The following is a 23,865-nucleotide window of genomic DNA, read 5'->3' as shown; positions in this document are numbered from 1 at the left end:
CTTTTCATATGCACTGTCGTCATAGCTTTAATTGCTTTGGACATATTGTTAAACTATAAAACATTATCTATAGTGATTTATAACGTTTTGATTAGTATAATTCATTAAAGAAATGACCAACCTTTAAGATTTTTTTCCCTAAATTATTTTCCTAATTATCTCCGGAAATTTTCAATGCGTTTTCTCATTTATCTTGCGATGAAAGACACAATAAAAGGAATGAGTATTTGGAGAGAGCAAGAGGGAAAAGAAAATATATGTAAATTAAAGGAGGATTTCAGCGACAACTACACAGTGGTGCTGTTTCCCGTTGACTTCATATACACCAGTTTTTCAACAGCACTTTCTTAAATTAATGGTAATTAAATACATGTCTCAACACACAGCAGGCTTTCTCTCTCTAGACCAGTGGTCGCCAAAGTGGTCGATATCGACCCCCATGGGTCGATATAACATTGTTAGGGTTCGATTCGGGCTCAGGCGTCGATTGGGGGTCGATAGAAAAATATAAGACATCATTGTATGGGTAATAGTTAATTCAGTTAACTTGGATTACCTCCATCCTGAATGACAACGCAATTAAGAGTGAATCGTGGGAACAGTGACATTAAATAGCACCTGTAAGATGGAGCATGGTCATGAAAATAGTTACGGAGGCCAATCAAGTAGGCCAAAATGAAGTATTTACTAATAAACGGATTTGAGTGGTTCCCGCCTGGCTGGTGCGGCAGGAGCGAGATTGAATATGTGTAAGTAAATAAGAACCGCGCACGTGTTGGTCCCAGTCTCATTTTTGCGCATCGACATACAAGTGAGTGTTAATGTTCTAAAATTCACCAACATACAATATTATAATTCAATCGTTATCCATTCACGAGCTAAACTTCTCTATGTTGAAGAGTTCAGCAGGGCTGATAGTAATACCAGTGATATTAATACCAGTAGTTTATTAGTATCACTAGTAATACCAGTGATATTACTAGTGATAGTAATAGTAGTAGTAAAAGTAATATAATAATATATATTATATTATACATACAATAAACACTGTAACTATAAAATAAACAATCTAAAAACTCACATAAGCGTCTTTTTTTGCTTGTCCTATTATAATTATGTAAAAGTAAAATAGAGGGGGTCGATAAAAAGTCAAGAAACTCTTGAAGGGGTCGATGGTCAAAGAAGTTTGGCGACCCCTGCTCTAGACGCTCCAACACTTTTAAATCAGCAACACGCGGGTAATATGCAATCCTCGAGTTCATTTCATACATTTCACGCTGCATAAAATTTCTTAACATTACATTGGGCTTTCTTTGCTAAATTTGTAAGGGATTGCAATAACTATAGGAGTCAAATTTTACTACTAAAGGCGACTCATTTAGAAGTCAAAAGTGTTTGTGTGTTTTCTCCTCCCAATAGTAACTCTACTAGGAGGTAATTTATTTCCCACGAGCTCCACTGCATACAATGCATTGTATTGTACGCAGCTTCTAAATAATTGATTAACATTTCTATTCAATTTAATCTTACATTTTTGTATTAATATTCACATTTACATTTATATTTTTACATCTATACGTACGTATTCCTACATTTACATTTGTATCGGAAATTTATATAATATTGTCTATTTACACTATACAATCAAAACATTATGAGTAGTTTACATTGCATTACAACGATGGGCAGTTGATCCTATTGTCAAACTTAAATAATTCTGAGTACTAATTTTGGATATGTATCTGTTTTGACACTGGCCACTCGTCTCCCGAGTAGACAGTGTGAGGCATTAGGGGGCATCCAGATAGTCCAATAACTGAGAGTCATACAGTAAGTGATCGAACAGTCTTTGAAGGTGTGGGCAACAAATGCATAATGTTGGTCGATTGGTAGAGCCTCTGCTACCAATGGTTCACGCAAAAAGTTAAGAAAATTTGTGCGCGGTTAGTAGTTGGAAGGGGTTCAGTCGTTCGATGTTGATGGCACACTCTCCCTCGATGAGTCTTTGGACTCCCTGGAGGTATCCCGTTAATAGCATGGCTAAACCTGAAGAGATGGCATCTATTTTCAGCCAGAGTCTGCTTCTGATACTTGGGTAGAATTCTTTAGTTGTCGATTCGTTTTTAGATGTTTTCCATTCATCTTCGCACAAGTTTAGAATTTTTTCTTCTGTGTTTTTATAGCTGATTTTGAGTACTTTTGGTAACTTATTTTTAACCGTTCGTCTTTAGTCAGCTGATCCGCTCTCTCGTTTCCTGCTACAACAGTATGCGTCCTCACCTAGCAGAACTTACCGTAATTTCCCATCCCTCTAGAATGAGATTCCTTGCCAGATTTCTTGTTTTATTAACGCTAGTTGGTTGTTCTGTTTTTTATGTCCTCTCTAGTGCTTTTCCCCCTTAGCTGGTGTCTGGATGGAGCTGTCCCCTCCCTTTAACTGGTACACTGCTGTGAGTGCTGCTGAACTACTTGCCCATTGGTTTCTTGCTTAGCTTTACGGCCCCTCGGCAGGGGACCAACTGCAGTTCCTAGATGTGATGAGATCACAGATGCCCTTTTCACAGAGAGTTAGGACAATTACAAACATCCATGCCCTAGGCGGGATTCGAACCCGCAGCCTCTTGGCTGGAGAGTGGATACACTAACCACTTGGCTAACCAGGTCGGCATAGTGCTTCTACTGTCGCTGTATATCGTTACGGACTTTTTGATGAGAGGTTGAGTTCAAATTCCCAGAGATATGTAAGTGAATATATAAACTACAGAAAGTTCTGTAGGAAGTTTTCGGTATTGAGACCACATTGAAATATAAAATTTATTAAAAATGAACAATTAAAACTCAATAAGTTTCGTGCATCATAAGACTTACATCAAGGGTAGTAGTACATAAATGTTTTACACAACAAAAGCCTATTAACGATTAATTTCACATGAGATGTTTTTGATAACTTCAGAATTGTTAAATAATTGATAAACCAGAATATAAATGATACATACATTAAGGAATGTATAGCTGTTGCTATGATGTTCTGTGGTATCATGCGTGCCCTATCTCAAGTCCATGGCAGTTCAATTTCTGATGAAAGCAGACCATACTTGATGTAAAATTAAGCCTTGATTTTTTTGATTTTAAGCCTTGATTGATTTAGATCCTAAGCATTTGCGAGGGTCCCTTTCACTAGAAAATTTAAAGACCCTCGGGGTCTTTAAATTTTCTTGTGAAACAGTTATTAATATATGACATTCTTGTTTCTTACCAGAGTACTTGATAGCCAGTAGTGGTTGCGTGGAATGCCAGGCCTGATTTATGCACCCTTTTTTTTTTTTTTCTCTCTCGACGTCTTTTATGTGTTCAGACATGCGAATCTCTCCCGACCTTCCTGTCTGATCTATATAACAAATGCCACGAGAGCAATGAATTACATAGACGCCTGATTTTTCAATGGGGTGATGTGGAGGTTTTGGTGGATGTAGGAATTAAAAATTATTTTAAATAAACTCCTTATATTACATTACAATGTCGCCTCAGTACCGAAAACTTCTTAACACAGAAACCTACGTGCACAAACTACAGAAAGTTTTTCTGCGTGGTTGTTGGAACAAAGGGGATGCAGTCTAAAACGTTCTTGTATAATATAATAAGCTGCCTCTGATCCACTATGCAAGAACCGACGTTTCCTTGTTTTACTCTCGTCAGTGTATATGTGGTATCGCCACTTTCAAGGCTTTCCTTCTCTTTAATCGCTGGGAGAGGCTGCCTACTGCAGTGAAGCGAGAGTTCGTATCAATATTGGCATTTCCGCTATATCTTCAGGGATTCTTGCATTTTCAGACAGATCTGTTAGACCAGCAACAACATAAGCTGCCTCGAAATATATTTTACTGTATCGTTTAATTCTTAGCATGGCTATAACGTGTTAAATTTTAATTTTTGTTGGTTTCTTAGATTTTAGCAACTTTCCAAGGGATGCAGCATAAGATATCAATAGTAGTATAGCTCCAGTATATAATTATTGTCGACGCTCGTCGGTTTAATTCCCTGTTAATCCTTATCGATTTAACTAGGTTTACTATTTGTAAGCGTTTTTCCATAGACACGAGATGTGCTTGTTGAAGTTAAATTTCATGTCCATTGTTATTCCTAGGTATTTTAACTTGCTGGATACCTCTAGAACTTCACTGTTTAGGAAGACCGTTAAAGGTTTTGAAAGTTTTTTTTACTTGGTCAGACTATAAATTAAAGATGTCAAGAAATTATATTCTTGGTTTAATCCGTTATCCAAGTGAAAGCAAAGTTTGCACATGGAGTATCTTCACGACTGGACTACTTGTATATAGAGGCTAATGATTTCACATCAATTGTCATAGTATCCCATAATGCAAACCTCGACTTTTTTGGACGTGTATAATGCTGTGTATTATTGACTTTTCCATAATGGGATACTAAACATTGATGTGAAGTATCAGCCTCTCTCTCTCTCTATATATATATATATATATACACACACATACAAGTAGCGATGATACTTCACGAGCCGTGTTTGCTTACACGTGGATAAAGGATTAAACCAAGAATATAATTTCTTGGCATGTTTAATTTACCGTTATAGGTTGCTTTGGTTTTTTACTTGAGCTGTGGAGCACTAAAGTGCTCCACAGCTCAAGTAAAATTCCAATAGTACTAAGTCTAAAGACTTGGTACTATTGGAAGTAACTTCTCACGCGCCAACTCCGCAATTTTTTTTTTTTTTCCTCCATTCTCCACTACTTCTAACTGTAAGCCGTCGCGTTCCAGAATCATTATCATTACATAATCGGCTAAGCTATGAATTTTGTTTCAGAAGTGAAAGGAAGTCTTAATAACGAGTAGTGTTAAGTAATAAGTAGCAAGTATCCGGAAAACTGATCCACAACAAGAACCTTGCGGTCATCCTCGTCTTTGACTTCTTTCGCTACAGTTGTGGTTTTCAATGTCATTGTTGCTCTTCTGTCTCTGTGAATTTTTTTTTTTTTTTTTTTTTGGAGATCTGAGTAATTATGGCTGGCCACTACTCAGCATCGAATGCTCCTTGCACATCGAGCGAGATCAGTAATACGTCATTTTTTTTTTTGCTGTAGACTGTCTTCTGTGAACTTTTAACCTCCATAATTACGCCTACAATACTTGATTGAGATCTAAATGCATACTGATTGCAGTTTAATAGATCTTTTGAATAGACAAAGTATATTATCTGGTTTATCATAAGTTTTTCTAGTACCTTACTAGCTACATTTATGAGACTAACTGGATGGTATTCGCTAATTTCGAATTTTTTTTTTAGTTTGATTATGGGTATAATTTTAGAGCATTTCCATAATAAAGGAAATCGTCCTTTCTTGAGACATTCGTTGTAAACTTATGAATTCGGGGAACGTTCTCAGGAGTATGTTCCTAGTTATTCCGTCCTCTCAGAGGTTTTTCTCGGATCCGTTAATCTTCATATTGATTCAATTTCATTAGACGTTATTACATCGTCATTAGAAATATCCGTTTCGTGGCTTTCTTCATCTATTTATACGTCATCAGATATAAACTTGTATGTATTAAGGCTCATCCATAAATTGAGTAACGGTATATTCTGAATCCTTAGGTCTTCCTTTGTCACACATTAAATTCTAATCACTCTCCTCAAACATTTCATAATCTTCTGTCTTAGTGAAGAGGTTTCACAAAAAGAGAACAATGCCATTTTCATAAGAAAAAGATCCAGAGGAAGACCAAGGTGTAGGTGGGGGTGGTAGAGTAAAAAGTGCCTTAAGAAATATATATATAAGATCTGATGATATTGGCATGTTGACAGATAACAGGCTAATCTGGAGGAAAATTGTTGATAGGAAGTTTGTAGTGATATAACTATCATGCACGCCCCTATTCAAGAAAAATTATTCCTCCCGCCTATATTGATGCATTCATTCTCAATTTCCATGAATGTCCTCTCTCTGCTGTTATTCATTATGGCCATTTCAGAAGTCAATCATATTATCCCTCTTGCTCCTATTCACTAGGTGTTGGCAGTCCACAACTTCTCAATTTGTATTCATAATCTTCATTTCACACAATTCCCATATCTTTAACACTCTCTCCACTGTATCTCCATTACATCGAAAAAAGGAGAGCAAATCTGCTCATATAATAGTCTAGATAAAATTGTATCCAAGCCTTGGAAAGTGGCAAAATGACTGTTTCCACATTGCAATTATCCTGAGTTTATTTGCGATATTTGCTATATGGCTCTTGAAGTTCAACTCCAAGAGCCTTAGTTTGATCGTTTCTTCAAGCATAATCCCATCAGCAATTTAATACGCCATTGACTAATTCATTACACCAAGTGCATAACTTTAATTTACTAACATTGAACTGAAAGGAGAAGAGACAACTCTTATGATACTAGACTAGTGTGTGTGTGTGGGGGGGGGATGATCCTGTTTGATTCTAGCCAATGACTAGAGGAATGCATTCTAAGATTTTCTTTTCCCCCACTCATCCAACATTATCCAGAGCTATTTGATCTTTGGTGCAGGGCAAGCAGAATCTTCCAAAAGTCTGTTTTTTTTTAATATCACATCTCAACAAAATGAACTATACAACAGATAAATACTAGTTTGAATTAAGAGTGTTGTCTCTTATCTTGCACTCAACCTCAGTGACAGGAAGAAGTGGAATAGCTGCTTGCTTGCTGATTTCCAAAAAACAGTATTAAATTGTGTCACCTATTCCCTTCTTTGGGGAATTGAAATAATTTAGAACCTCAATTTTATTTTACAATCCTTGTCACTGTCTCGATAGGTAGCAAGTATCTCATTTAAAAAAAGTTCAACAATTTTAGATTATTTGAAACATTGAATCCTTCAATTTTTTTTTTTCAACTGTAAACTAAGTGATCAATCTAGCAAATTTCTGGTGTGAAAAATGAATCCTCTATCTACTGCACACCCAGTACCCTCTACAGTGCAAAGATTTATTTAAAATATATATAGTTTTCATGAGTTTTGAAAATAGGGTCGCAGTGTAATTATTTTATTGAAAATATTAATTATAGTCAGTTGAAAATTATAAATTAATCAGTGCTCATTACCAAAATTAATCCTTACAGTTTCAGATTTAAAGCTAAAACTCCTGATTAGTTAGCAAATTTAAAACACACATTTAGAAAAACAAAACACCAACATCTATAAAAATTTATTTAAATATCACAGTCATATAAGTACATAAATACTATGACTATTTTTAACAGAAATATTTATTTCTATTAAATATTCAATATGCGATAGTGGCTGCTTATAAACATATAGCTGCTCTCATTTCTTATAAAAGTCAATCCTAAAAAATGTAGTTTACTCCCACACCCCCAAGTTTAATCTTGACTATATTTTTAAGTGCTATAATAAAAAATTCTATAACAAATTATATGAAGAGATTCTTACATGTGACCTTCAACAGATATGAAAATTTTTCTTCAACAGAAAGTAGAAATAAAACAAACTAACATCATTTATTTCAACTATTACTTGAAATCACAAACTTAAATCTTACACTGGAGACTTTTTTTTTCATTACATCAATGTAGGTTGGAATAAAAACAGTGAAAAAATTCTTTCCTGTTTTACTAGATGATAAGATAATCAAAAAGTAATCAGTGATTTTTAGAAGGCTAAATAAATTGGGCTTTCATTTTTAAAACATGGTTGCTCTTTTCTTTCTTAGCCTGTTTAAAACATAATCAAAGGCTTAACTTTCTCTAATTAAGGAACTTCTCAGTAGTTACTAACTGCTTCATCAAACACTGATACATATAAGCATCCCTTCCTGCCCTGGTATTCTACGATATAAATTATGTTTAGTGTTTATAATCATAATAATAATAAAAGGTCAAATTCAATTACAGCGGGCATCTGTTTACTGCGATTAATTTGGGACCAAAAACACAACAGTAAATAATTTCACAAATATCAAGCAATGGGTATTGGCTTTGTTTTGTTTCTTTAATAAAACTATCTAAATTGTTTCTAAAGTTCCTATTATAAAGATATGCAGATAATATTAGTTGTATTAGCATTACTTCCAAGCCTTCATGGAGTCTGATGACTCATCATGGAATGTCGCACACTCACAGACCACAATAACTATCATACTTTGCCTTGAACAGACTCTGGCAATGCATTCCACTCATTCACACTACCTGCCAAGCAAAAAGTCTTTTTTAACTTCCTTACTCATATGACCTTTGTATAGCTTCCAGGGATGACCTTTTGTTCTTAGATCATCCATTATCCTATGTAATAATTCCCCTGTTTTTATTTGGTGGGTTGCTTTCACCAGCTTATATGTCTCAATCCTAATCTTCTTCCTCCTCCTATTGGCCAAGCTCTAAAAACCACATTCCCTCAATCTATCCTTATACTCAGATATCTAGATAGATACTAGAAATCCTGCTCTAGGTACTAAACTTGCTGGCTTGGTTGGCCAAATGATTAATGTACCCACTTCAACCAACAGCATGCAGGTTCAAATTCTGCCATAGGCATGGATGTTTGTGATTGTGTTTAGGTAGGAAATGTTCATTAGTTGATGTGGCTTGAAAAAATTCCATGCTTGATCTCTAGAGCAGTTTTTTTTTTTTTTTTGAATTATGTAAAATAAATAAAAATTATTTTTTACAAAGCCAAATAGTAATAATAACAACAACAACATGGAAAGTAAGACATTCACAAATACCCATGCCCACCCAGGGTGGGATTCAAAACCACAGCTTGTTGGATTTCCTTTTATAGAAATCAGGATCTGTGGACAATATCTTATTTCTGCTTAAAATAATATATACACTAACAGTGGCATGCTTCAGTCATATATCACAACTGTTAACAGTAATATTTTTCTGTGGTATGCTTTGCCTTTTTTTTTAGAACGAAAAGTTCTGTCACCTTCATACATTTCGAGACTAGCTAACTCATCTTCCTGAAAAGTTTTTTAATGAAGGTTCCTTGCATCCTCACAGCTGTGCTAAGGGGGCTCTATAATTTGAGAAGCTGCTTATTATTCAGCACCAAGTATAACAGCTTGAAATATTTTCACATATTAATAATTAACAATACCTTAAGACATTACAGTTACTTTTTTTTTTTCTATATCAATGTGCATATATTATAGAATTAAAACTATATAAATATATTGAGAAATGAAATAGCAGCAACATATCTTCATTAATCTGCAAAGAAAAAAAATATTTACAAGACTTTAAAAATAATCAAGATATCAAATACCAGTCATTATAATAGTAAAATAATATGCAAACATTTGATTAAAGCAAATACATAATGACAAAACAGCAACAATTCATTGCTTCTAAGACTCTGTGGATGAGGTCAGTATCATTAACCTGGATCAAGTCCACTGCCCCTGTTTTCTCCATTCCATTCTATATTTGCAATCCTAACAAATTTTATCTTGTCATCCCTTCCTTGGTCTTCCTCTTTTCTACTGCCATCTATAGGTCTCCATTCTGTCAATAATTTAAGGCTACCTTGTGTTATATCATAATGTATTCAGCCTATTTCCATTTTGAATGCATGAAGTGAAATAAAAATTACAAGTGACACAGAATATTTTTAAAAAACAAACAAACAGTGGTGAGTTTGTGCATGCATGATTTTACATCATGTTTGGTTATCTTTTGTCAAAAAAACCTAGTGCACACACACCTCAGCCAGTCCTCTCATCATGTCACTAGCCATCATAATACAACATGAATCTCTCTCTCACACACACACACACACACACACACACTACCCATTGTTGGTCTTTTTCAAATATTCTGCCTATTACTGTTAATCTATTGCTTAACTCAATCACTGTAATTTTTTATTTCACTCTCCTGATGAAGAGTAATATAATGTACAAATAATAATAGAGGTTTAAACTCAAAACTATGTCAGCAAACAGTCTCCGTGTGGAATTTATACTGGAAAACATTTAACAAGCACCAATTCATGTTCTTTCTACATTTAATCAAATTTATAGTGTGGATCTAAGTTTTTTTGTTTTTTTTTTAACTTATCATGTGTAACTTCTATTCTGTATGTATGAGCCCCCCATGGTGCAATTGGAAGAATAGAGGAACACTGCACTCTTCGACTGGAAAAGAGCTGGGTTCGATTCTCGTGATGGGAAGAATCTTTATATGGGACTTTTTCAATTGAATGCAAGTTAGCAGATATCATACGGAGATAGCAAGGGTTTTTTTTCTCCCGGAAACTCTGGTTTTTCATCCTGCACACAGTCAAATCGGCTATCACAATCGCAAACATCCATTGGCATGGATGTTTGCGATTGTCTGTGAAATTACTAAGATGGCGTTGGTGTAGATGATGATGGTAGTTGCGATCATAGTAATTAGTGGAATGACAGAGAGCTGTAGAGTAGGTGCCCTCCCTCGATGAGTCTTTGGATTCCCTGGAGGTGTCACGTAATAATAATAATATTCATTCTGGCCGAGTATTCAGCATATCTGCTCTCCAGTCAAAAGGCTGCAGGTTTGAATCCCGCTGTGGGCATGGATGTTTGTGATTATCTTTGGAAATATTAGTGGTGGTGTTTGGTGGTAGATGGCATCGGTGTAGTTGTGGTCAGTTGGTGGGTTGAGTGGCGGAGATTGAGTTGAAGAGCAGGTGCCCTCCCTCGATGAGTCTTTGGACTCCCTGGAGGTGTCACGTAAAATAATAATAAAATAAAAAAATATTCTGTAATGTAGGATATACATTCTAAGAAATATATACTACCATTGGTGAAAGTCATTTACGTACAATCTTTGTAGGTCTAGCTTTCAGCAGATGAGACCTTCAACTAGTTTGGGAAGTAGTACATATGTGACTCTCACCATCATACAGGACAACATAAACATTCAAGTAAGTGTGTTTTGCATTATAAAAAACCTAGAGTAATTTTCAGTAGTCAACTGTTTTAATAATGCAAACAGCCAGTTTGAGACGATAATTCAAACTTTATTTCTTTATGATAAGAAAAAATACGTATAAATATAAGTCATCTAATGTAGTATTTACCACTGTTGTTCAAAAGTGTAGCCAACATATTCCTAATTTGTTACTGCAGACCATCTGAATCCTAAAACTACTGCAAGCAAGAAAAGTTCCCTTTGAAGAAAAAAAAAAAGTCCCTGCAATGCCATTTTGTTAATACATAACTGTATGCTCAATTTCAGACATCGCAAATAAGCCATCAGAATTTTTAAACAGTTCAAGAAACAGAAAACTATGTAATTTAAATATGTCATTAGTGATTGATGCCTGAAATTTAACAGTGGATCCTCTAACCAACATTACCAATCTTTGAACAAAACTCATGGAAAAGTTTGGACACACTATGTGGTCTCCAGAACATCTGATCAGTTATGGCAGCAGATAGACCTGCTTACTAAACCATGATTTTTTATCCTTCCTTCCTTCCAATCCTTTAGCTGGATCATCAGTCTCAATTCTTTGTCCTTGCATTCGAGTCTCACTCTCAATTGAAGGTGATCTTCGTCTCAATTCCTACAATTGAGACCACATCAATTATTAGAACAGTTTGTTGTTCTAATAATTGAAGGGTTAGATAATTGAAGTATAATTACATGGCACTGTACCAGAAGTTCGTTGACATGCAAAGGTCAGTTAGTTGAAAAGTCGTTGTTTTGAATTCAGATAACTAGATTTTAGTAAATATGAAACTGATATTTTGATTTAGAGATACCCCTAATAGTGTGTCGGTCCTCCTGTAGGGGTGAATAACATCCTGTCCTCTTTGAGGCATCAACTCCTCAAGATTCTGGAGATAATTCCAGCCATGCTTGTTACAGCACTGTCCACAACTGTGTCTTAGACATTGGTCCTGGATACATGGATCTGTCTTACTCTACAGTATCCCAGAGAGATTCAATCAGATTTAAATTCAGGGAATTGACATGCAAACTCAGGTGAGTGTTCCTTGAGCTATGCCTGGGTGGCTGTGGCATGTTGTGCTGTTGAAACAGATCAAGGGCTGCAGGATGCACGAAGGCCCTAAGTATGTAGGTGATCAGCTAGCACTTTTTCGTGACATTTAAGGACCTCTCCAGGCACACTAAAGGACCTAATGTGTCACATGAGAAGGCTCCCTAAACCATCATCTCTTTGAACAGAACCGGCCTGGCATGATGGAGGTCATGACCTCATGTTGTTGATGTGATACTTGCACCCTCCCGTCAGCTCGATACAACTGATAATAGGATTCATCAGGCCACACAATTCTGGTTCACTCTGCAGAGGTCCAGTTTTGATGGTCCTGACATCATGCAAGATGCTATGGCTGATGATGAACTGTCAACAGTGGTACAAGATTAAGGCATAGGCTCCCATAGCCCATGGTATGCAAAGTACACCATACTGTTCTCTTGTGGATGCTACTTAGACCTCCGACATTGAAAAGGCAGTTGGACAAGCCTGGAGAGTCTACATCGATCCCGGTATTTATTGTCATGTGGTTGGCCACCACTTGCTTACTGGTACATCCATTGACGGTATACTCGCTACAGAACCTGATCTGGTTGCCCTCAAGAACACAAGGGTTCTTACCACTTGGGCAATAGAACTACCCCATCTATCTTGTGCCAATAATACACCCATGATCAAAGTTGCTAAAATCACCACACTTACCCATGTTTGTTGATGTGATACAACGTCGGGAAGCCCTGATGTCTGCATATTCACTGCCTGTGTTCGGTCTGGGTACATTTCACTCTGTGTGGGGGATGCCAGTGCCAACTTTTGTCCATTGATTGTAAATTTCTGTAAAAAGTTTATCTTTTTTTTTTTTAAATTCTTTTTTTAAAAAAAGAATTTAAATCCCTTTGTTCAGGAAAAATACAAGATATCTTCTAAAGATGCATTTCCCAAACTTTATATAGCTGCCCAGTTTTTTGGAGCGTAATTTTTTTTGCTTCCTATATTTATATGTTTGCTAAATTAAATAAGTACATCTGTAATATTAGTAATAAAACAATTTTTTATTATGTTATTAAACTTTAACAAACAACAGTCACACGTTTCTGTCAATTCATTTTATATTTTTTTATTATTTATAGCTTGAACGTCTCTAGTGAAAGCTCACATGCCTTATTTGAATTTTTACAATTTACGTAGTGATGTTTTCTCCCTGCTGCAGGATACCAGAGTGTACAGAGGATTTGAAATTGGAAGTGAACACTATTTAGTCTTGAGCAGGATAAAATTGAATTTCATTTTGAAAAGAATAACATGTAAGAAAGTTTTAAAGCGAATAAAAGTTGAGCAGCTCTTAGATGTGAACTATAGACTAAAATACACAAAGATTATTGAAGAAAAAATAAAAGAGTTTGGGAACAGGAACCAAACCTTGAAGATTCAGTGGCAAGTCTTGAAGAAAACCCTGATTGATTCAGCCAGAGAGGCTTTTATTCTTACAGAATACAGAGACAAATGTAAGAAAGCTAAACAGTGTGTAAAACTAGCTAAACAAAAGTCATTGGAGGACTTTGGCAAGAATATAGAAAATAAATATCAAGAAGGTGGCAAAATATTCTGGAGGTTGTTGAAGAAGCTTAGGTATGGAGGAAAGAGTGCTGTAAAAGGAGTTAGAGATGATAAAGGTGAAATGAAAACAGGAGAAAAAGATATCCTTGAAGTATGGAGTAATTATATTGAAAAACTGCTAAATGAAACAAGCAGTGATGACAGCACAGTGATAAAAAACACTGACCAGGCATGCAGTCAGGAATACATATCCATACTTGAAGTAGAAAAAGCCATCAAAGGCTTGAAATGTGGAAAGGCAGCAGGAGTAGATGATATTCAACCAGAAATGCTGAAGTATGGTGGTATAAAAGTCTTACAGTGGCTGCACTGCATAGTTCAGAAAGCTTGGACAGAGGGACGAATTCCCGATGATTGGAGTAGAGCTTTCATAGTACCCATATATAAAAAGGGAAATAAAACTGAATGTGAGAATTACAGAGGTATTTCTCTACTGAGTGTTCTTGGTAAGATTTATGCAAGTATACTTAAGAAACGGTTGAGAAGGATTGTGTAAGAAAAGCTTAGTGAAGAACAAGCTGGATTCAGGCCAAATAGAGGCTGTCAGGATCAGATCTTCACTTTACGACAAATAGTCGAGAAAGCATGGGAATATAACAAAGATCTGTATTTAAGTTTTGTCGATTTGGAAAAGGCATATGACAAGGTGCCAAGAGAGAAGCTATTCAATACGCTGCAGTTATATGGTGTCAATGGGGCATTATATCAAGCAATACTTAGTCTTTATTTGAGTTGTAAGTCAGCAGTTAGAATTGAAGGAAGTACAGGAAGATGGTTTAATGTTAAATCTGGTGTGAGACAAGGATGTACATTATCCCCTCTGTTATTCATTATCTATATGGATCACATTATGAAGGAAAGTGGTATTAAACCTGATATCAAAATTGGAGATTTTAATGTCAGCTCTTTGCTTTATGCGGATGATGTTATACTTCTAAATAAATCCGCTACAAGTCTGCAAGATTCTCTGACTAAATTGAATAGCTGTTGTAATAGATATGGTATGAAGGTCAGCAATAAAAAGACAAAGACAATGAAAATAGGCAGAATCATTGAAAATGTCAACTGTGTTGTGAATGGAGAACCTGTGGAACAAATAAAACATTTCAGCTACTCAGGCACAATTTTTACTGAAGATGGTAAATTAAATATAGAAATAGACAACAGAATCAGCAAAGCTGGTATGGTGGGAAGTCAACTGAATAAATTCATATGGAATAAGAGAGAAATTAGTCAGAACACTAAATTAGCTGTATACAAGACAGTGTTCAAACCAGTTTTAACTTATGGATCTGAGAGCTGGGTCAGAAGTAAAACACTTGACCAAAGACTAGAGACCACAGATATGAGAGTCCTGAGAAAGATTATAGGCTAGGCTTGAATAGATGGCATCAATGGCAATATCATATTAAAAATGAGGATATTAGGAAAGAACTTGACATTGTCAGCATCCAGGAATGCATTAGCAGAGCTAATCTCAGGTGGTATGGTCACTTAAATAGAATGGGAGAGGAAAGATTAGCAAAACAAGTGTTCTCTGCCAGGTTGGCAGGAAAATGACCCAGAGGAAGACCAAGATATAGGTGGATTGATATGGTACAAAATGCCTTAGACGATAGAAATATAAGATCTGATAATGTTGGAGTCTTGACAAGTAACAGACTGATTTGGAGGAAAATTGTAGATAGGAAGTTAGTAATGATGTAATTTTTTCATGTAGTACTGTCATATCCTGTACACCCCTTGAGGATACATGGCAGGAATTTGATGATGATGATGATTGTCTTTTTAATGCTCACCTTCATACCATATCTATTACAACAGTTATTCAATTTAGTCAGGGACTCTTGCAAACTTGTAGCGGATTTATTTAGAAGTATAACATCGTCCGCATAAAGCAAAGAGCTGACATTAACATCTCCAATTTTGATATCATGTTTGATACCACTTTCCTTCATCATTTAGCACTATTCATCATTTATATCTTCTTGGGAGTATGTATCATGAATTTCTTACTTTAAAAACAATGTATAAAATATTTCAAGTATATAATGATTGTTTCTAAGTTTAAAAGTTTTTTTTTGTTTTTTTTTAATAATGTGGACATTATGTCTCTGTTCTAGATGTGCTGTTTTAGTGGTATAGGTATTGAAAAAGGGGCCAAATCTGAAAATAAAATTTTTCCAACTGGCATAGTTGGCCGAGCGGTTGGCGTGTCCACTCTCCAGTCAAGAGGCTGCTAGTTTGAATCCTGTCGTGGGCACGGATGTTTGCAATTGTCTGTGGAAATACTAGTGGTGGTGGTCAGCGGTAGATGCCGTTGGTGTAGTTGCGGTCAGTTGGTGGATTGTGGGTGGTGGAAGCAGAGTTGTAGAGTAAATGCCCTCCCTCGATGAGTCTTTGGACTCCCTGGAGGTGACAAATAATAATAATAATAGTAAATAGACCAAAAAATGACACATTGTAAATTTACATGATTATAAATTTTAGTAAAGATCATAAATACCAAATTTCGTTACATTTCCATCCATTCAGAGTACAGTGATTAATATCCATTTGAATCAGGTTTACAAATTTCTTTTACTAAAAATGGCCTAACTTAAATATTACTTTTCAATAAATCTATCAAGTCAGAGAATGAATCATACAAATGTGTATGCAGAGAAAAATGAACAAAACAAATCCAATAAATATTCACACAAAAGAAAGCCATACCATAATTTATTTAACATCACCATTTATTGCATGCTGCTCAGGATCATCATGAAGTCCTTTAGCAATTTCATTATTTATATCAGAATTTTTCTGCAAATTTCCTGCTTTCACTCTACCAAGTACTTTATCTAGTCTTCTGACAAAGGTATCTACATCTTCTTGAGTTATTCCAATGGCTGCAGCAGCAGTGAGGTAGGCATATGGATAAGAACTGTGATGCATTCCCCAGTTTTGAAAACTATAGTTACCTATGCACTTCTTATCACCTGCAACCACTACCCTTAAAAATGAATTAGGAAAAAAAAAATTTAAGCATAAAAATCTTAATATATTTTTATTGAATTTTATATAAGATAAACAAAAGATTAAATATGCAACCTAAATAGGTTCAAAAGATGTGTAGCTTCAAAAATCTTAACATATATTTTTACTGATCTGTTCCCAAACAGACGCATAAGGCAAAAACATTCTAATGATTACTAAACCAAAACACTAAAGGATTATGGTTTAGTAATTTTAGATTTTCAGAGCAGAATTTTGAATAAATTTTCTTGACTATTTTCAAAGCTAGTGTTACAATGATAACACACAGACAGAATGAATACCTTTAAGAAATGTGGAGTTCATTCCACATTTCTTAAAGCCCACATAGCCTTTAAGAAATGTGGAGAACTGAAAAGAACTTCTGACCCAATGTCCAATCCTCTCAAATGTGGTGTACCTAGTATCAGGTATCCAATGAATAAAACAAAATCAGTTGGCAAATTGAGGCTTAGCCAAACAAATAGTATTTTGCATTAGCTTAAATCAAAAATGCAAGTGATGGTACAGCATGACGAAATGTAATGCTGACTGAGGAACTATCCAGTTGAACAAGCAAAGGTTCATAGTTTTCATTATGAAACCAGAGCAAACAGTGAAAAGTCAGCTATTGAGACAAACAAACTCAGAGTTAGCAGAATTACCGATAGTCACCATCAGAAGTACCTATGGAAAAACAGAAGTAAAAGAAGAAAGAGCAGTATCATGTTGATATAACTGCTGTTAACAAGAAAATACTAATAAATTTGTGAAACAGTGAATCAGGGAAAAGGAATAGCCATAACATTCAAAACTAAACACAATTTAGGTTAATTTCAAATTATGGAAATGAACAGTGAGACTGTTTATTTCCATAATTCATCCCACTATGCCCCACAAAAACTACTAGCAAGGAAGAAGTGGAAGAATTTTTCAAGTCATTAAAGATTGCAGCTGACAGAAAGTGAAAAAAGAAAATGATCCTTGCAGATCGAAATAGAAGCATAGGAAATGATTAACAAACCAAATTAAATGCTCTGGGAAAACCTGGAGCAAAGCTAATGATAATAGTAAGTACCTAATGAATTTCTGTTTGAGAAATGGACTAATCATTAATAACACCATGTTCCAATATGAAGATGCATAAATTCAAATTCAAACTAGTTCAAGATGATATTATTATTATTATTTTTGCACGAGCATGTCCACCGAGTCCTAAGACTGATTGTAGTAGATCCAAACTATCAACGCAATATCTATCATACCTCTCCTTGGAACCATTAACAGACAAAGCACTCCCAACTCATTCAGGCAACCCATTTCATTCATTCAATATTCTCCAAGCAAAAAATCTTGTCCTCATTCCCCTTGCTAACCACTCTTACACAACTTCCAGGTCATCCCTGGAAGTTGGGTAAGCACCAATGTTATCAAATCTTTTAAGTAACTTAAATGTTTCTATCATATTCCCACTTTTTTGCCTATCAACCAACCAACCAACCTTTTGCAATCTACAAATCATCAATATATTCTCATAGGAAGCATCCCACAGACAACTCACCTCTCTCCACCACTTCCTCATCCCCAAGAAACCCAGGTGACCAGACCTGAGCACAGTAATTCAGAGCTAATCGTATAGAGGCTCTATAAAGAGGAATGATAACTCCCTTCCTTGTTAGTGTGTTCTTCAATAACCAAGTAATCCTGTAAGATACCCTGGTTACTTTAGCAATATACCCTCTAAACTTCAACTCTCTATCTACTACTACTACCCCACCCCATCCCTCACTTCATCAATTTCCTAGAGTACTGTTTCCTCAATGTTGTACACAGCTTGTAATCTTTGTATTCCAAAATGCATAACTCTACACTTTTCTACATTAAATTAACATCCATTATGTTCTGCCATACCGTTAGCCTATGCAAATCATTCTGAAGCCTTGAATCACATTATTAACTATTACCCTGCCCAACTTTGTGTCACTGGCAAACAACTGAACATCTCCCTTCAATGTCTGAATGAAATATCTGAAAACAACTGAATATCACTCTTCAGTATATACTCAACTGCCTTGTTATATGAATGTAAAAGATTTGAAACAGGAAGTGATCACTATTCAAGTGCTGAGCAATATAAAAATGAATACCATATTCAAAAGAAAACATGTACATAAGGTTTTAAAAAGAACCAAAGCTTATAGAAGTGAATTGGAATGAAACGTACAAATATCATTAAAGTTGACTTGGTTTTTACAAGTCCGAAAACAAGAACCAAATATTGGCGATATGTTTTCAGTTGCTTTCATTTGACCTCCAAATTAATCCCTTATGTGTCAATATTATTAGATCTTATAATTCAGTCTTCTAAGGAACTTCTAACTGTGCCAATCCTAAATTATGGTCTTCCTCTGAGTCGTCTTCTTCTTCCTGCCATAGTGACATCAGACACTTGTTTTGCTAACTGTTAAGTGACAATACCACCATTAGATAATTAAGGTGGCAGTATCAATTTCAAATGATTCCCCCAAATTTACTTACTCTATTGCCTACTGCCATGTTCAACTTGCTATCTTCGCTCTTCACTTAAAATTGTGCCTAAATAACTGAAATATTTGAACTGTTCTACAAAATCACCAATGAAAATGCAGTTGATGTTTTTCATGTTCCAGCCTATTTTCACTGTATTTGTCCTTTGATTACAGATTTTCACACTGAAAATGTTTAGCTGAATCTTGAAGATATACTGGATTAATTACTGGACATATTGGAAGACATACTGGATTTAGGAGTATAACATATCCGCATAAAGCAAGATGAATTGAATATCACCATTAAGTTTAACTACACTTTCCTTCATAACATGATCCATAAAGATGAAGAACAAGAGAGGAGATACTAAGCCTCCTTGTCCTTATGCCTAATTTTACATCAATCTTCCAGTACTTTCTTCAATTCTAACTGTTCTTAAATGCAGACTATGCTGCTCTATGAAATGCTCCATTTACCTCACATAATTGTTGCATTTTGAAAAATGCTTTTCTCTTGGCAGCTTGTCATATGCCTTTTCATATGTACAAAATTTAAATAGCAATCCTTGTTATATTCCCATGTTCTCTCAATTATTTGTCTTAAACAATCTGATCCAAAAACCTGATATAACCTAACATCTGGTTCTTCTCGAAGTTTGTTTCACTTCCACTATTTTTCTAAGCCTTGTCCAATATGCTTGAATAAATCTTACCTGGGACACTCAGTAATCCTCACATTGTTTTACATCCCATTTTATAGATGGACACTATGAGAGTTCTATTCTGATCCCAAATTCTGACAGTTTAACCACTGTAAAATTTTTACACCTCCATGTTTGGGCATTTCTGGTCTAATATCTACTCAACTGTCTTTAGCCACTTCAGGTTTTTGATGGCTTTCTTTACTTCAAATATTATTATGCACTCCTAATGGCATTCCTTTTGAATATTATCCTATTACCTTTTGCTTGTTCCAATTAATAACTTTTCAAAGTATTAATTTTTAGACATCCAGAATATCTATCTTCAGTTTTATGTGTACTCTCTCTTTCCTCCAGATCTAAGCTTTTTTCAATAGCCCTCCTCAATATTTTGCCACCTACCTGATATTTCTTAAAAAAATCTTCCCATGACCTTGACTATTTTAACACACTGCTTCATTTTCTTATTTTTCTCTATACTGTCAGGAATACTGTTAGCTTACTAGCTAGGACCTTTCAATATGCTTCCTTTCTTTAAGGACAGTTCTTTTCTAGAACTTGTGAGTTCAGCATGAACTTCTGATTTTTCATGTACTTGCAACAACTTTCACCACGTGACTCCAAGACGGAATTCATTTAATGTTTATTTTAGTTTTCCATTGAGTCTCCAAGGTTTGGGTCCTGTTTTCATATATATAGTAATATTTGTAAACTTGAGTCCCATATACAAATATTTATATATTTGTATATAGGGTGCTTAAGGGTCAAAGCTGTATAACTGAGAGGAAACCTCCACATAGCCTTTAAAGGAATGCGGAGAACCGACCAGGGCTTCTGACCTAATGTCCAATCCTCACCTTCTCGTGGTGCACCCTGTTGGGTATCTACTTGGATACTGAACGAATGAGGATGGGCTGGCAATTTGGGATTTAGCCGACCAAATTGTATTCTTATTGGTTAAATCAAAATAAAAAATGATGGTACAACATGACAAAATTTCATGCCGGCTGGGGCATCGCCCGGTTAAACAAGCCCCCCTTTGTTTTCGTCAGGGAACAAGGGCAAACAGCAAAAAGTCAGCTACTGGAACAAATCTGAAAACAAACCCCAACTCAACATCACCAGAGTTAAAGATCGGTACTATCAATGTAAGAAGCCTGAATACCAAAGAAATGGAGCTAGCTGAAGAATTAGATAAGTACCAGATCGACATAAAAGGGGTGACTGAAACAAAAAAGACCAAAACTGGTGAGATCTTTCTGAGCAATAAATACAAAATGTTATATTCAGGCAATGACAATCAAAGAAAAGAAGGAGTAGCCATAGTATTGGACACAAAATACGAGGCTAATCTTCTTGAATGGCAGTCAGTCTCAAGTAGAGTAATGTGGGCAAATATGAGAATGGGGAACTGGACAATGAGACTTATTTGTGCCTATGGTCCCACAGAAGGTTCTACTAAGGTAGAAGTGGAGGAATTTTTTGATGCTTTAGAAAACGCAACTGATACAATGAAAAAGGAAAAGTTGGTCCTTGTTGGGGATCTAAATAGCAGAGTAGGAAATGATTGTGAGGCATACAAAAATATTTTGGGAAAATTTGGAGAAAAGAGCAAAGCTAATAATAACGGCAAATATCTATTGGATTTCTGCTCAGGACATGGACTGGTTATTACTAACACCATGTTCCAACATAAAAATGTGCACAAATTCACATGGAGAGAAGAGGCTAGGAATAAGAAAAGTCTCATTGACTATGTTATTGTTGATAGTGATGTTTTCTCCCTGGTGCAGGACACCAGAGTGTACAGAGGATTTGAAATTGATCACTATTTAGTCTTGAGTAGGATAAAATTGAATTTCATATTGAAAAGAATAACATGTAAGAAAGTTTTAAAGCGAATAAAAGTTGAGTAGCTCTCAGATGTGAACTGTAGACTAAAATACACAAAGATTATTGAAGAAAAAATGAAAGAGTTTGAGAACAGGAATCAAACCTTGGAGATTCAGTGGCAAACTCTGAAGAAAACATTGATTGATTCTGCCAGAGAGGCATGTGGTGAGGTTGTCTGCAAGGATAAAAAAATTAGAACTCCCTGGTGGACACAGGAAGTTAAAGAGGCAGTGAAGGAGAAGAAGAAAGCATATCAAAAGTTCCTGTCAAATAAGTCAGCTTGTGCTCTTAGAGAATATAGAGACAAATGCAAGAATGCTAAACACTGTGTAAAACTAGATAAACAAAAGTCATGGGAGGACTTTGGCAAGAATATAGAAAATACAACTCAATTAATCAGCCTCAGCCCTAAGAAATTCTCCAAACCTCAACAAATTTGGTTGTATGCGACTGCCCCAAATTTGGGAGGCCTAGATCAGCAGACCTTCAGCCCAACGGCCAAGAACACCTACTTAGCCTGCTAGAGGACACCATCAGGACTGTTAGGAGAATAATAGCTTCATCTCTTCATTCCCAGTTTCTGTGTTGTAGTGCCTACATGCACGTAACTTTTTTTGTAAGTTCCTTTAGAAGATGGCAATGTGACATTGCCAAAATATCGGAAAATATATATTAAAGTTTAATTTAATTTATATCCTTAACTACATTGTTCAATTCCTTAAGTGTTTTAATAAATAATATAGAAAATAAATATCAAGAAGGTGGCAAAATATTCTGGAGGTTGTTGAAGAAGCTTAGGAATGGAGGAAAGAGTGCTGTAAAAGGAGTTAGAGATGATAAAGGTGACATGAAAACTTGAGAAAAAGATATCCTCGAAGTTTGGAGTAATTACTTTGAAAAACTGCTAAATGAAACAAGCAGTGATGACATCACAGTGGTAAAAAACACTGACCAGGCATGCAGGCAGGAATACATATCCATACTTGAAGTCGAAAAAGCCATCAAAGGCTTGAAATGTGGAAAGGCAGCAGGAGTAGATGATATTCAACCAGAAATGCTGAAGTATGGTGGTATAAGAGTCTTACAGTGGCTGCACTGCGTAGTTCAGAAAGCCTGGACAGAGGGACGAATTCCCGATGATTGGAGTAGAGCTCTCATAGTACCCATATATAAAAAAGGAAATAAAACTGAATGTGAGAATTACAGAGGTATTTCCCTACTGAGTGTTCCTGGCAAGATCTATGCAAGTATACTTGGGAAACGGTTGAGAAGAATTGTGGAAGAAAAGCTTGGTGAAGAACAAGCTGGATTCAGGCCAAAACAGAGGCTGTCAGGATCAGATCTTCACTTTACGACAAATAGTCGAGAAAGCATGGGAATATAACAAAGATCTGTATTTAAGTTTTGTCGATTTGGAAAAGGCATATGACAAGGTGCCAAGAGAGAAGCTATTCAATACGCTGCAGTTATATGGTGTCAATGGGGCATTATATCAAGCAATACTTAGTCTTTATTTGAGTTGTAAGTCAGCAGTTAGAATTGAAGGAAGTACAGGAAGATGGTTTAATGTTAAATCTGGTGTGAGACAAGGATGTACATTATCCCCTCTGTTATTCATTATCTATATGGATCACATTATGAAGGAAAGTGGTATTAAACCTGATATCAAAATTGGAGATTTTAATGTCAGCTCTTTGCTTTATGCGGATGATGTTATACTTCTAAATAAATCCGCTACAAGTCTGCAAGATTCTCTGACTAAATTGAATAGCTGTTGTAATAGATATGGTATGAAGGTCAGCAATAAAAAGACAAAGACAATGAAAATAGGCAGAATCATTGAAAATGTCAACTGTGTTGTGAATGGAGAACCTGTGGAACAAATAAAACATTTCAGCTACTCAGGCACAATTTTTACTGAAGATGGTAAATTAAATATAGAAATAGACAACAGAATCAGCAAAGCTGGTATGGTGGGAAGTCAACTGAATAAATTCATATGGAATAAGAGAGAAATTAGTCAGAACACTAAATTAGCTGTATACAAGACAGTGTTCAAACCAGTTTTAACTTATGGATCTGAGAGCT

The 23,865-nt window shown here is 35.5% G+C and overlaps 1 protein-coding gene and 1 long non-coding RNA gene across 3 annotated transcripts in view; one reads left to right on the top strand and one right to left on the bottom strand.

Annotated features, from left to right (window-relative positions):
* LOC150110563 (uncharacterized) overlaps window positions 1–23,865 on the top strand; it is a 79,732-nt gene that overhangs the window by 16,927 nt on the left and 38,940 nt on the right. Inside the window, exon 2 of the long non-coding RNA XR_016548962.1 lies at window positions 10,850–10,940. This is a non-coding gene — a long non-coding RNA (uncharacterized LOC150110563). The remainder of the gene's footprint in view (window positions 1–10,849; window positions 10,941–23,865) is intronic.
* SecS (Sec synthetase) overlaps window positions 7,204–23,865 on the bottom strand; it is a 107,097-nt gene continuing 90,435 nt past the window's right edge. For both annotated transcript variants that reach the window (XM_090399740.1, XM_090399732.1), the window contains exons 11-12: window positions 16,356–16,635; window positions 7,204–9,244 (exon numbers count right to left, since the gene is read on the bottom strand). In XM_090399740.1, coding sequence (XP_090255866.1) covers window positions 16,362–16,635 — 274 coding nt within the window. In that variant the 3' untranslated portion in view covers window positions 7,204–9,244; window positions 16,356–16,361. The remainder of the gene's footprint in view (window positions 9,245–16,355; window positions 16,636–23,865) is intronic.

This window comes from Typopeltis vanoorti, chromosome 1 (genome assembly GCF_054136105.1).
Source record: "Typopeltis vanoorti isolate ZY-2024b chromosome 1, IOZ_Tvanoo_1.0, whole genome shotgun sequence".
NCBI classification, from domain to species: domain Eukaryota; kingdom Metazoa; phylum Arthropoda; class Arachnida; order Uropygi; family Thelyphonidae; genus Typopeltis; species Typopeltis vanoorti.
This window is presented reverse-complemented; position numbering and strand designations above follow the sequence as displayed.